We start from the raw sequence: 14,520 nt of genomic DNA on the forward strand, positions 1-14,520 counted from the left end.
GTAAGTCTGAGGGGAAGTGGGGAAAATGAGGGGAAACTGGGGGAAGGCAAAGGGTGAAGGCAAAGAACAAGGAGAGGTCAGGCTCTATGTCTGTGAGATGAGCTAATCATGTCATAAAGGGGAGACTGAGAGAGCAACGAGACAGGAACACCTGACAGTCATAAATCACATACAGACGCGATAACCCCCCACCCACTGCCATTCACTCACACAGCGACTGGACACCACAACGGGAAAACGAACATGCGGCCATCCATTCCACTGCCATGCTATTGACAAAAGAAAAACTGCACATTAAAGTCCTTTGTCTGGGTTGGTTTGTCAGTTTCCATGCAGTTCAAGGTCTGTTTGATTTCCCTTGAGACGTCTAGACACTATCACTGTTTAATATTGTCTGTGTTCCAAAAACAGGAAGGGCAAGCAAGGACTGAACCAGGTAATATCAGGGACAAATATCAGAGAGTTTGGGGTCTGAAACAAATGAGGAAGAGTAAACACCAAGTACCATTACAGATGAACCTTACAGACAGGCAGGGTGAGAGAGGGGTAAGTTAGAAGAGGAATCTAGGCTTACACTCCAACACGCCACACAAACACACACTCCAACCAGGCCTCCAGAGGGGACGCCTGGGGGCCACACTACCTGAGGGGGGGTTGGGGCCGAAGAAAGGAGCGGAGCTGAGGCACGAACCACAGGCTCCAGCTAGCCATACAACCGCCACAGAAAGATGCAGCCAAGCACCAATTAGAAAGAGGGAGGGAAAGAAAGATAATGTTTGACAGGTGACAAAACAAGAATGGAAAAAGAAAGCAGCATAGACAGAAAATTAGTTCAATTAATTGTGAACATGAAAACATGCAGTAACTCAGTCATGCATGGGTATTGTTCTGCTGCTCTATGTTCGATACATACTTCAGTCTGAGACTGCCATGAATGAAGTCATTTGTAGTGATGTCAACATGAGGGATGTAGTGAAAAAAAAAACATCATTGCCGATTGTTCCATTTCTAACTAATCAGGCTCTGGCCGAATCCATCAGTTTCTGTATTTGCATTCTAGAACTCGTCGTGGAGGTACTAAGATCCAGATTCATTGTGGAAAAGAAACTAGCGTCCGTGGGCGTGGCGTAGCACTTGGCTGGAGCAAGACGTTTGGCTAGCCAAGCAATGGGTATGGCCCAAATGAATACATCTGTACTTTAAATTAAATGTGACAAAAAATAAAATGACAAATGACTATTAGCTATCATCATAAAGATCATCCAGTGAAGAACAGAAAGACAGAAAGAGAGATAAAGAGCATGATGAAGAGCATTCATGAAAAATAAAACGCATTTATGGAATGTTAATGTGTCCTGTTAAAATGAATAAAGGAAAGAAAGTAAAGATTAAACAAGTGAAACACATGAGAGGAGAAGCATGTATCTAGGCAGTCCAGAGGGAGTGGAGATCATAGAGAGATGGTGAGCGGGAGAAAGATAAAGAAATAAAGAAATAAATAGAGACGAGGGAAGGTGGGACTTTACAGGCGCAGTGAAGATCCTCTCCAGGCGTCTATGAGCCTCTTCAGTGGGACTGAGTGGCACCTCCTGGAGGTCAGATCGCCAACAGGTTGAGATCTGAAACTACTACTCAAAGCGCACTATTCTAGCGGACCACATTCAACACTGCTTCATTGACAACAGAAATGTGTACTTTTTTTCATGCTATGAGATGTTCGCTAGATGCCGTGCCAATCCTGAACTCACACACACTTGGTTACAATACCTCATGTCCACAGCATAGCAACAGTGACCTGTGTGAATGCTGTGGGACACACCAACACACACACACACATACACACCTTTTGGGTAATGTTTGGGGTAATGGTTGATGAATTGTTCTGCGGTGAAGCCTTCTCAATGGGAACAGAGGACAGGGGAGAGGTTGCCAAAGCCTTCACCTTCAAAATTGTACACACAGATACATCCACGAGCACAAGCACACCGTAAGTAATGTACACACACATACAAGTAGTCCACAAGATAAAGAAATTATACAACCATGCTGAACAAACCCACAACAAGCCATGCTCCAGACATCCAGAGTCTAGCTAAGGTAGTGAGCAAATCAACAGTCAACTTGGATGTGAAATTATTCAGATCTCAATGCACAGGGCGAAGCCAAGCAAAACTATAACTAGCTTGGATAACAATACACAAGCAAACTTTAGCCTTAGACAATTATAGCAAATTCAGATAGTCACTGCAGCGGTCAAAGCCAGCCTACGGTCAGCTAGCCAAGTAAACAAAGACCCTGAGAGGCCCGTAATTGCCAAAACTCAGCGAGAATCCAGCAAAAATACCAAAGCTTTTCAACATATCTGGCACCTGCAAAATGTATAGATAGTTCTCTTATCCCAAAGCCTGCCAAAGTGGCTGCAGCGCAGCTTTGAACTTTATTTCCCAGAAAGACAATGTCACTATCGGTAATTAGCTCTGCGGGTCTCCATGGAACTCCAGGCCACAGCAACAGAACATTCCACCCCGATATGCTTTTTCCTCCTTTGGAAAACCCCCCCACAGGCTAACCTCAATAAACAATGTTCCCAAGCTGCAGATGACAGCAGGGTCTCTTGGGTTGAGGCTGGAGGGAAAAAGAGCTACTGAACTTGTTGTTTGTTTTGGTGGAAGCTGTTTCAGCAGCCCTGGCGTCTCAGAGGAGAGAGATGTGAGGAAGAAGAGCTGTGTGAGACAGGCTCCATCCCCCATGAGAGACTCAGAGAGAGATGGAGCTGGTATCAGAGCATCGAACACAACAAACGCTTCAGCCCCATAAGACTGCACCCTTAGACAGACTGAGAAATAAACTGACTTTGTGTAGATGAGAAAGTTCTGAGGAAGCAAATGACTTCAATAGGGAGTTGAGAGCAATTTGGCAGGCTGGGCCCATCGTAGCACCAAAATGTAGCTGAAACTCTGCTAACAAGTAGAGACCTCAACAAGATAAGTGAAGTTAGTTCAAATTACACCCCACACACACACACAAAAATGACTGGAGTTATCATAGAGATGCAAAAAGTGCTGTTTGTGCATTAGCAATTAACATCCGTTTTTTCACACATTGACTCAAAAGTGGTCCATGCAGTGTGGACAGTAGGCCTACCTCAGGCTTCTTCACGGTTGGCTGTCTGGGGGGCGGAATGAACTCCGGTGGTGGAGAGAGGGTACTCGCCTTGGGAGTGACTGCAGGAGGAGGGGAGAGAGCCGAGGACTTGGGAGGGTTAGGGTAGAGATGCGAGGCCTTGGGGTCTGGGACGAACCCTGCAGCGGAAGTACTGGAGGAGGACTTGGAGGTGGGAACGGATGCTGAAGGGGGAGTGACAGGGGAGGATTTATAAGAGGGGACAAAACCAGCAGATGGGGAAAGGGGTATATATTTTGGGACTGGTATGAACCCGGCAGGTGAGGACATATGGGTCGATTTTAGTGGTGGGACGAAGCATGGCGGGTGAATGGCTGGAGAGGATTTGGGAGCTACAGTGATAGCTGAAGGAGTAACAGCAGTGTATTTTGGGGCTGGTGCAAACCCTGCTGGAGGGGAAAGAGGGGTAGATTTTGGTGCTGGTACAAACCCATTTGGTGGGCAAAGGGGGGCTGATTTTGGTGCTGGTACAAACCCATCAGGTGGGCTAAGGGAGGCTGATTTTGGTGGTAGAATGAAACCTGCGGGAGGGGAGAGCGAGGAAGGTTTTGAGGCAGGGATGAAGCCTGCGGGTGCAGACTTGGAGGGAACCAAGGTCAAAGTAGAGGCAGTAGGAGGAACTTTGGCAGGTGCTGCCAACACGGGAGTCTTATCTTCCGGTTTTGAAACTGGGACGACTTTAAGGCTAGATTTAATATCAACCAACTTTGGACTTTCTTTTTCCTCTCTTTCCCCCGCTTCCTCCTGTTTTTTTTCAGGTGGCCCATCTTTGCGTGTGCGAGGGCGGTCCCTGGTCCTCCCGCGGACCATGAGGCTGGCCAGCCCAGCTGATATATTGTCCTTCTCCTCTGTCTTGATGGTGTCGTGCTTGAAAGAGAACAGTGGAACCTTTGGGACCTTGGGCACAGATCTTAGCACTTGCGATAGCACCAATTTAGGAGGTTCAGGGGCAGGTTTGGTAGGCTCAGGAGTTGGAGCATACTCCTCTTCTGCAGGTAGTACCTTCCTCACCACTCGACGTACCACCTTCACTACCTTCTTGCGGGTAAGGCTCTGATCATCGTTGTCCAGGTCTGGCTGGTTGGCACTACCGTTGGCAGAGCTTCCATTGACAGCACTTCCATTAACAGATCCGTTGGGCTTGCTGTTCCCGTTCAGCACAGGCTCAGGGCTAATCATGGAAGCTCTGAGTGGGTCAGGGCTCCTGAAGCGTTGTGCTGGCATCTGGATCGGAGGCACTGGACTTTTGAAGCGTTCAGGGACCTTTACATCCCTGCGTACCCTGGGTGGTGAGGGACTCCTGACCCTGACCCCGGGTGGTGTCTTGGCCGGCTCAGGGCTTTTACTGCAGAGTAGGCCCCTGCAAGGCTCCAGACTAGGCACGGACTGGGAGCGGATACTCATACTGCCACTGTCGCTGTCTGACTACTCACACAACAGGGAGGGAGAGAGCAGAGCAGCAAGACACATGAGGAGAAACCAGAACAGACTTAAAGTAAACTCACGCAGCTCAGCTTAAAGCCTATGCAAACTCCAATTTTGTTACTCAACCAAAAACCTTATCTGAGCAGCCCTGTGTTGGTCTGGATCGTCTGATAGTGTATGTATGGTTGACCAAAGAGATCACAGGTCCTAAGCATTAGCAGGATTGTGTCTACTGTGCTTGTTTGCTCTCCTGGACAGGCATGCTGTTATGCTCACCCAACTGCCACATGCCTGCCCAGGTCCTGAAATAGAACAGGATGGGTTGATATGAGAGGTGGTGCGTGGAGGTTTCAGACTGAGATAGCAGAGGTGTCTACGGGCGATGACTTGGCCCCCTCTCTGCACTGGAGCACCGCGCTTCTAATGAAAGAGCTAATGACACACACACCTTCACTCAGCTGCAGCTGCTATATCCCTCAAACACACACACCTGTGCAGAATCTTTCTCCCAGCTGCATATCACACGCTAACACTGTCCGTCCTAACCTCACTCCCCACAGTAACTGAGCATCGTGCCAAACACACTGTCCTTCCTAACCTCACTCCCCACACTAACTGAGCATCGTGCCCAACACACTGTCCTTCCTAACCTCACTCCCCACACTAACTGAGCATTGTGCCAAACACACTGTCCTTCCTAACCTCACTCCCCACACTAACTGAGCATCGTGCCAAACACACTGTCCTTCCTAACCTCACTCCCCACACTAACTGAGCATCGTGCCAAACACACTGTCCTTCCTAACCTCACTCCCCACACTAACTGAGCATCGTGCCCAACACACTGTCCTTCCTAACCTCACTCCCTACACTACCTGAGCATCGTGCCAAACACACTGTCCTTCCTAACCTCACTCCCCACACTAACTGAGCATCGTGCCAAACACACTGTCCTTCCTAACCTCACTCCCCACAGTAACTGAGCATCGTGCCCAACACACTGTCCTTCCTAACCTCACTCCCCACACTAACTGAGCATCGTGCCCAACACACTGTCCTTCCTAACCTCACTCCCCACACTAACTGAGCATCGTGCCAAACACACTGTCCTTCCTAACCTCACTCCCCACACTAACTGAGCATCGTGCCAAACACACTGTTCTTCCTAACCTCACTCCCCACAGTAACTGAGCATTGTGCCAAACACACTGTTCTTCCTAACCTCACTCCCCACACTAACTGAGCATCGTGCCAAACACACTGTCCTCCTAACTGAGCATTGTACCAATGACACACATTCCTATCTCTCCCCTAGTATTTTACACTTGAATATCCCTGCCTTCCTACAGACCTTGTTATAACCCAACACATTACACTGCCCTCCACAGACAGAGCCAACCTCCACACTTGAATGCAATAATAACCTGCTTTAGTGTCTCATCTTCCCCTCTTCCTATGCTCCAGTCGCTACAGTACCTGACATGGCTCCATGGCTCCCAGGGGGGCTTAGCCGTGGATCCCTCCAGACAGGCGGCTGAGTGCTGGGGACGCAGCCTGTGGGATGCCGGCAGGCTGGGGATCAAGGCCTGGTTTCCTGCTGGTTCTCTACTGTTCTTCTGTCACTCTCCCTGTCTACACCGCTGCAGAGTAAGTGTTAAAGACACACCGTCCTCTTTCGCCCTGTGCTGAACACTGCCTGGCTCAGCACATCAGTCTCACTACAGTACCCGGCGAGGGAACATCGCCTGGCTCAGCACATCAGTCTCCCTACAGTACCCGGCGAGGGAATATCGCCTGGCTCAGCGCAACAGTCTCCCTACAGCACCCGGCGAGGGAACACCGCCTGGCTCAGCACATCAGTCTCCCTACAGCACCCGGCGAGGGAACACCGCCTGGCTCAGCCCATCAGTCTTCCTACAGCACCCGGCGAGGGAACACTGCCCGGCTCAGCCCATCAGTCTCCCTACAGTACCCGGTGAGGCAATACTGCCTGGCTCAGCCCATCAGTCTCCCTACAGTACCCGGCAAGGGAACACTGCCTGGCTCAGCACATCAGTCTCCCTATAGTACCTGGCGAGGGAATACTGCCTGGCTCAGCACATCAGTCTCCCTACCGCACCCGGCGAGGGAACACCGCCTGGCTCAGCACATCAGTCTCTCTACCGCACCCGGCGAGGCAATACTGCCTGGCTCAGCCCATCAGTCTCCCTACCGCACCCGGCGAGGGAACACCGCCTGGCTCAGCACATCAGTCTCCCTACAGTACCCGGCGAGGGAACATCGCCTGGCTCAGCACATCAGTCTCCCTACAGTACCCGGCGAGGGAATATCGCCTGGCTCAGCGCAACAGTCTCCCTACAGCACCCGGCGAGGGAACACCGCCTGGCTCAGCACATCAGTCTCCCTACAGCACCCGGCGAGGGAACACCGCCTGGCTCAGCCCATCAGTCTTCCTACAGCACCCGGCGAGGGAACACTGCCCGGCTCAGCCCATCAGTCTCCCTACAGTACCCGGTGAGGCAATACTGCCTGGCTCAGCCCATCAGTCTCCCTACAGTACCCGGCAAGGGAACACTGCCTGGCTCAGCACATCAGTCTCCCTATAGTACCTGGCGAGGGAATACTGCCTGGCTCAGCACATCAGTCTCCCTACCGCACCCGGCGAGGGAACACCGCCTGGCTCAGCACATCAGTCTCTCTACCGCACCCGGCGAGGCAATACTGCCTGGCTCAGCCCATCAGTCTCCCTACCGCACCCGGCGAGGGAACACCGCCTGGCTCAGCACATCAGTCTCCCTACAGTACCCGGCGAGGCAATACTGCCTGGCTCAGCCCATCAGTCTCCCTACCGCACCCGGCGAGGGAACACCGCCTGGCTCAGCACATCAGTCTCCCTACAGTACCCGGCGAGGGAACACTGCCTGGCTCAGCACATCAGTCTCCCTACAGCACCCGGCGAGGGAACACCGCCTGGCTCAGCACATCAGTCTCCCTACAGTACCCGGCGAGGGAACACCGCCTGGCTCAGCACATCAGTCTCCCTACAGTACCCGGCGAGGGAACACTGCCTGGCTCAGCACATCAGTCTCCCTACAGTACCGAGGGCACAGTGTGTGAGCTCTCTGACTGGGAGAGGGAAAAGGTCAACTGTGGTTCGCTTTGCAACCAAACTGCATTAATAGAGAAAACTGGATATTTGGAAGATATTCAGAAACTCTTGAAGGGCAATATAAGTTGACAAGAAACACACTTGTTTATTATCAAAACCAATAGCCTTCATCAGGGAGTCAGACTGACTTGCCTAGTTAAATAAAGGTTAAAAAAATACATAAATAAATAAACACGTTGGTTTTAATAATAAAGTAGCGTCCCCCAAGAGTTGCTGAATATCTTTTATATTGGTGCGGATGTTGCATATTATAAACTGCCTGTTTGTTCATCTTTAGGCTATGTTGGGATATGGCTACATTCCCACAGCGAGGCAAGAAACTGTCATTTGAAAATAAAGGAATCATACTATTTACAAAGCAATTATAGAAGCCAAACACAGCGTGGAACACCAGGCGTTTGTTGTGCAATTAAAAAGTGCAACCGTCTGTGACATTACATCCAGAACAGAAAAATAACAACGCTCTTCCACGTTGTGCCTGTTTTCACATCGGCTTGTTAATGAGTAACTGTCTCCTATTGTGGTGAGAAAGACACTTGTCTGGTGTCAGGATGTGTGTGGTTCCAATGGCTCAGTTTGTTGAAGCACAGTACTGCTGGCAAACCTCCAAGTAAGAGACCAGTGACGTGACAGGTACATCTCAATAGTCTGTAGCTTCCTCTCCTCCTCTGTGAGGTTACCATAATGGACTCCAATCCCCAGAAACCTGTGATCCCTTTAGTCACACACTCAAGATTCCTGCTTAAAGGGATATTTCGGGATTTTAGCATTATCTACTTCCTCAAAGTCAGATGAACTTGTGGGTACCATTTTTATGTCTCTAAGTCCAGTATGAAGGATGTCAGAGGTAGTTTTCCAGTCATTGCACTAACGCTAGATAGCAACTTCCTTCACACTGCCAAAATCCCGAAGTATCCTTTTAAGCCTACAGCAGGGCTATTCAATTCCAGTCCTGGAGGGCCGAAACACTTCTGCTTTTTGTTTCTACCTGGAAGTTAATTGCACTAAATCAGTACCTGATTAGAAAAAGAGGATGCAAAGCAGAAGTGTTTTGGCCCTCCAGGACTGGAATTGAATAGCCCTGCTCTAAAGCTTCACAACATGAGAACGATACCAGTCAACTTACACCCTGGTTTGAAGTCTTGGAGCCTGGTGGTCTGACCTCTTCTTTGACCTAAAGAGTTCGGTAAGACAAGGGACTGAGGTCAAAACCTAGGACACTTAGAAGTGGTCACTCGCCAGGGGTACTTGCAGGAAACACTCCCTCACTGCACAACATGCAAAACATACACCATGCTGCAAACCTGGATGTATACTATGTGGAAGCGCTATCACTTACCATACCACACACCACACAGTGTCTATTTGAACATTAAGGCTAATATTATTCACAGACACTAATCTGTAGCCACAAAGGAACATTAATATGGCCCATTTTGATGTAATAGTGACACCTGAGAACTACAAGACCTGCTTAAAAAGGCTTTGGGTTTATTTTGATGTATTTATCACTATGATCTTTTATTTTGGGTAATGTTTCGGGAGGCATCCGTTTAATGTGGAGCTACAGGATGTGTTGTGATGGTCAAACAAAATGGCAGTCAAACAAAACGAAATCTACAGCCAGCATGGCAGTCAGAGCTCCCCCAGAATAAAGTATTTGAAGCAATATCACGGACCTCGTCATTTTGTCAAAGCAAATGACTCCAGTCAAGGTTTTTCCACGGTGAGTCAAACACTGATATTGGATCATGCATCCAATGACAACGGTTACTTTTAGCACACTGTCAGAAAACCACAGCAGAGGCATGGCTGTCAGACCACAAGAGTTCAACGACATGACACTCTCAAGCCACAAAATGGACTCTTAGTGGAGGTGTGATACATGCAGGGCACACATTTCTACAGACACCAACGTAACCCACCCCATGTCCCCACACCAACGTAACCCACCCCATGTCCCCACACCAACGTAACCCACCCCATGTCCCCACACCAACGTAACCCACCCCATGTCCCCACACCAACGTAACCCACCCCATGTCCCCACACCAACGTAACCCACCCCAAGTCCCCACACCAACGTAACCCACCCCAACGTGCTGTGAGGAAAACTAAACAGGACTTCCCTTTTGCTCCCAGAAGGAAAAGCGTGATGAGAATGCCATGTTGGCTGCACTGATGTCATGAGCTGTGCAGGATGAGGGGGGAAGAGGGGGAGGGCAGGAATGGAGAGAAGTGCTGGACAGATGGATGGATCTTCACAATTGAGGCCAAAATCACAGTTTTTTCACTCTAGGGGCCGTAACCAGTGGGATAGTGAAAGACCAAGTGTCGCAGGAAGTGAACTGATCAAGTCTAGAGTACAAAGAAAAGCAAGAGACACAACAGAGGGATAAGGGCTCTCCTAAATATACATAAACATACATAGCTACATACATGAACATATGATTTGTGTGATTTGTGGCACACAAAAAGTACCTCAGGGATATTTCTATAAAGAAAACATTCAATGCCAAATACCAGACTGTTGAGAAGCTGCAGTGAGGCGGGTTACAGCACCTCCCTGTCCCTGCTGAGAGTATTGAATCTGTGGGTTAAGTGGGGGCCTTTACTCAAAATCACAACTGGCTGTTGCTCAAACATGGTGCCAACCAAGACAGGCCCTGTTCCCCCAGACCCCCTTCCCCATGCCCAGGCCTCCTGTCCCAAGGCCTCCTGCACCATGCCCAGGCCTCCTGTCCCAAGGCCTCCTGCCCCGTGCCCTGTTCCCCTGCCCAGCCCCATGCCCAGGCCCCATACCCAGGCCCCATGCTCTACTGTATGTCTGTGTATGAGGAGCAGCCCTGGTCCTAATCCTCCCCCCAGAACAGAGAGCTTTAGTGTGGGTCAGTCAGTCTGTAGCCCTGGCTCTGGCTCTCCCACAACAAGCTCTAATGTGTCTATAATAGGGGGGGTTGCTGAGGTCTGCTGTGGACACTGGGCAGGCTCGGCCAGGCAGGGGCCAGGGAGACAGGACAGGGCTTTTTTTAGGAGGAGCCACGTGGGCATAACGCCTCAGAAGCCAACTTCAGGTTGTACAGCCATGTTGACTCTCTAGTTCCCTCTCAACACACACACACAACTGTGCACACATACATATAAACACTGTTTACACAGAGACACACATAAACATGTACAAAAACACCATCACAAACATGCACAGTGAGCCATCTACCCTGGATATAGCATGGTAACTGACACTCTCAGGCAAATGTGACTCAGCCACTGTTTTGGGAGAACACCCGTGGACTTAGCTAACAATAACAGAACAAAGCCGTATTGACAATACTGAATCAGTGCAGTAAAGAGATAGGGCTATGCCCAGAGATAATGGAAATAAAAGCTGAGGAATAGACTTTAATGTCTATTAGTCACTGTGAAACATGACAACTGCCTTTGACTGACTCGGACAATAAAAGCAGAAATGTACATAGCCTGATAACAAAGCTTATTGGAAACGTGGTTTGATTTCATATGACAAGGAAGAGGGACAGTCATCTCAGGGATCTCCAACTCAACCAACAGTGACAAAACAACACTGAACTTGAGTAATCACTGGTCCACTGAGAGAGAGTTAGAGTTAGGGCAGCCAGTTGGTGTTGACAGAGGAAACAGCACACACTCTTTCTGCATCTCAGATCCACTTTGTACTGTAGACTAGGGTCAGGCTGGTCCCCCAACAACAGAAAAGGGAAGTCAACCCACAGATGGCACCCTACACAGGAAATCGCAGGATAGCAGACCCATTTTCCACAGATGCAAACTTGGCAAACGTTGTTTTTCAATAGATTCTCTCTCAACAGTTGGTCACAACAGTAGAATTTCCACAAAATATAATGGGTCAGCATTGCTAATAGCATAGCTCACTATACCAAGTACCAACACACACTGAACAGTTAACGTGACTTTTCCAACAGGGGCAAGACTCAAAAGACACAAAGGCTCCATTCAACTTCTGCCCAATCTGCCTATGAAAGCCAGTTCCAAACAGCTACCATCACAGCCTTCCTGGCAATCACACTCCTTTCACTTCTACTATTACAGAATTCTACTGGCACACATGCTAAAGCACACAGATCAAACCAAATGAACCAAGTTACATTGGCTAGCACTACACCAAGGCTCAGGCAACAGGATGTTAGAATAGCTAGCTAGCATCTCCAGAGCCAAAATGGCTCCCCTTAGCTGAGCTCAGTTGCAGAGAGCGATGGCTAGCACCTAACACTTTCAGCCCTAAAAATAGTGTTACCCATGGTAGAGACGGCACACTCAGCCCACAGATTCCTCCACAGAAGGCCTATTGCTTTCCCCCAACAATCCTGGAACCACGGCTCCTCCTTTACCTGCTGTCTTCTGTGTAGGTGAATAGTATAGAGTTAGGTTTGGTAGATCCAATCCTTCCCTGACCGAAATAAGCCCTTAAAACATTGCCCGGTAACGGGGGTTCAACACAGTTAGTTGAGAGTGTGTGAAAGAGCTGAGATAGCCGGCAGACTCACGTCACGTCACACAGGGCACAGGCTGGGGAGAGGAGCCCCCTGATAGGCTGACTATTCTCAGAGAGACAAGGCAGGGACAGCTGTCAGCTGTTAAAAATAGCTCCCCAGAACCAACACCGCTGCCACCAATACCTCCCCTGGTTCCCTGGCTAGCCCCCCACCCAACCCTCAAGAATTCAGGCCAACTAGCAGCCCTCTCTCTCACGACAATTGCTGTCTCCTCAATTGCTCCGTGAGGACCCTAGTGAAGTCAGTTAGTATGTGTGTGTGTGTGTGTGTGTGTGTGTGTGTGTGTGTGTGTGTGTGTGTGTGTGTGTGTGTGTGTGTGTGTGTGTGTGTGTGCGTGCGTGCGTGTGTGTGTCTGTGTGTGTGTGTGTGTGTGTGTGTGTGTGTGTGTGTGTGTGTGTGTGTGTGTGTGTGTGTGTGTGTGTGTGTGTGTGTCAAACCTCTGTTGTGACTTATTTGAGGAGTGATGGATCTCTGGTAAATGTACTGTAATAAAGTGTTTTTTGGTTAAACAACAACTAAGACAGTCTACTCTGAGTGTGTGTCCTACATACCTGAAGGTGCATGTGTGTTTTGATTATGAGGGAAGCGTAGTCTTTTCTCCTGTGGTCTGCAGGTCTGTCTGAGGCTGGGAGTTGCAGAATGAAATGCGGAAGAGGGGAAACGGAGGAGAAAACCAGAAGCGCTATGACACGGGGCACAGGAAATGAGACGGGGCTTGGTGCCTCCCTCACTCTCACACCAGGGAAGAAGCATGCTGTAGAGCACACTGGGTACAACATTAGGTTTGAATCCTCACACATTCTCTCTCTTTCGATGAGGGGAACTGTATTAAACAGTCAACAAGTAAACAAATAGTGGTGCAGTGTCACTAAGGGAAGAGGCACAGAATACCATATTGATACAATCCAAAGGAACATAAATCAATGCTATTATCTACTCACACCCTCTTAACAAAACAAGCCCTCGGGCCACTTAATATAATATCCAAACTACTTCTCATTATAGTACTATTCTCAATGTCATATCCATAAACACCACTAGAGGGCAACACTTTCTATTCAAGGAAGGCCTTGTAAATGTATTCAATGTCCTCACATAGCCACTTGGGGGAGTAAGAACACCAAATATAAACCAGCCTGTATGTTGTGTGACTGCAGCAGCAGCACAAAGACAAAGAGCTGATTCTTCACCAATCATAAGAAACTGCCGTCACTCTCCAGAGGAAGAGAGGAAACTAATCCCAATCATGTGCGCCACAAAAGCTTAGTAATAGTATGACACAATGCTAGGCGGTGTGGGGAGTGAGCTGAGGGGAATCTGGCAGATCAGTGTTGTACTGTATACTGGACAGGCGTTGCCTGCAGTGCTGAGGGAGAGTGCTTCTAGAAGCTGGCCAGAGAGGTGTGGTTGGATGAAGGGTGGGAACTGCTGCTCAAGGCTGAATTTAGAACATGGAGAATAGAAATACAGTGATGTAACTGAGTTTGTGTGTGTGGTTGCATGCATGCTACGTAAAATCCCAGGACATCTACAGTATTAGGAAAGACTGCCTTCTCGTCTTGTGCACCAGTGACATGGAATAGTCTACAATCCATGCTTCATCTAGATATGTTAGTGCCACTGAATGAACTTCTCATTTTGATGTGTGTGTGTGGGTGTGTATTAATGCATAATAACCTTATAGATCACAGGTACAGTATAGTAAAGATAGACCTGATTTCATGACATGAGCATTGTAACAGTAAAGTTGTTTCAGGGAACACTGATGGTGAGTGAGAGAGCGTTCCGGGAAGTGTGTCCACTGGATGATGTGTGTGACGGCGCTCCCATCCTGCTGTACGCATGGCAATAACATGCTGCCTATGACACGCACAGAGGTGGAATGTCCAACCCCCTCGACACTCAACTGCATGGTATTCAACACAATGTTAGCAGATAGCAGATGTTCTGAAAGAGCTGCAAAACCTGGACCCGTACAAATCAGCTGGGCTTGACAATCTGGACCCTCTATTTCTGAAACTATCTGCCACCATTGTCGCAACCCCTATTACCAGCCTGTTCAACCTCTCTTTCATCTCGTCTGAGATCCCCAAGGATTGGAAAGCTGCCGCAGTCATCCCCCTCTTCAAAGGGGGAGACACCCTGGACCCAAACTGTTACAGACCTATATCCATCCTGCCCTGCCTATCTAAG

General features: G+C 49.0%; 1 protein-coding gene across 13 annotated transcripts in view; it reads right to left on the bottom strand.

Annotated features, from left to right (window-relative positions):
• The window catches only part of LOC109905816 (unconventional myosin-XVIIIa), a 159,594-nt gene that overhangs the window by 79,065 nt on the left and 66,009 nt on the right, over positions 1 to 14,520 (bottom strand). For 4 of the 13 annotated variants that reach the window (XM_031791036.1, XM_031791027.1, XM_031791028.1 and 1 more), the window contains exon 1: positions 644 to 703. The exons of 3 other annotated variants lie outside the window; for them this stretch is intronic. Coding sequence is in view for 6 of the 10 variants with exons in the window: in XM_031791029.1 (XP_031646889.1) it covers positions 644 to 703; positions 1,844 to 1,942; positions 3,145 to 4,608; positions 8,904 to 8,951; positions 9,907 to 9,945 (1,710 nt within the window). In the remaining 4 variants the exon portion in view is untranslated. Of the gene's footprint in view, positions 1 to 643; positions 704 to 1,843; positions 1,943 to 3,144; positions 4,609 to 8,903; positions 8,952 to 9,906; positions 10,136 to 12,162; positions 12,308 to 12,878; positions 13,001 to 14,520 lie in introns of those variants that run through there. 6 more of the 13 variants (XM_031791029.1, XM_031791031.1, XM_031791030.1 and 3 more) reach the window with 6 other exon arrangements.

Source organism: Oncorhynchus kisutch, linkage group LG15 (genome assembly GCF_002021735.2).
Source record: "Oncorhynchus kisutch isolate 150728-3 linkage group LG15, Okis_V2, whole genome shotgun sequence".
NCBI classification, from domain to species: Eukaryota; Metazoa; Chordata; class Actinopteri; order Salmoniformes; family Salmonidae; genus Oncorhynchus; species Oncorhynchus kisutch.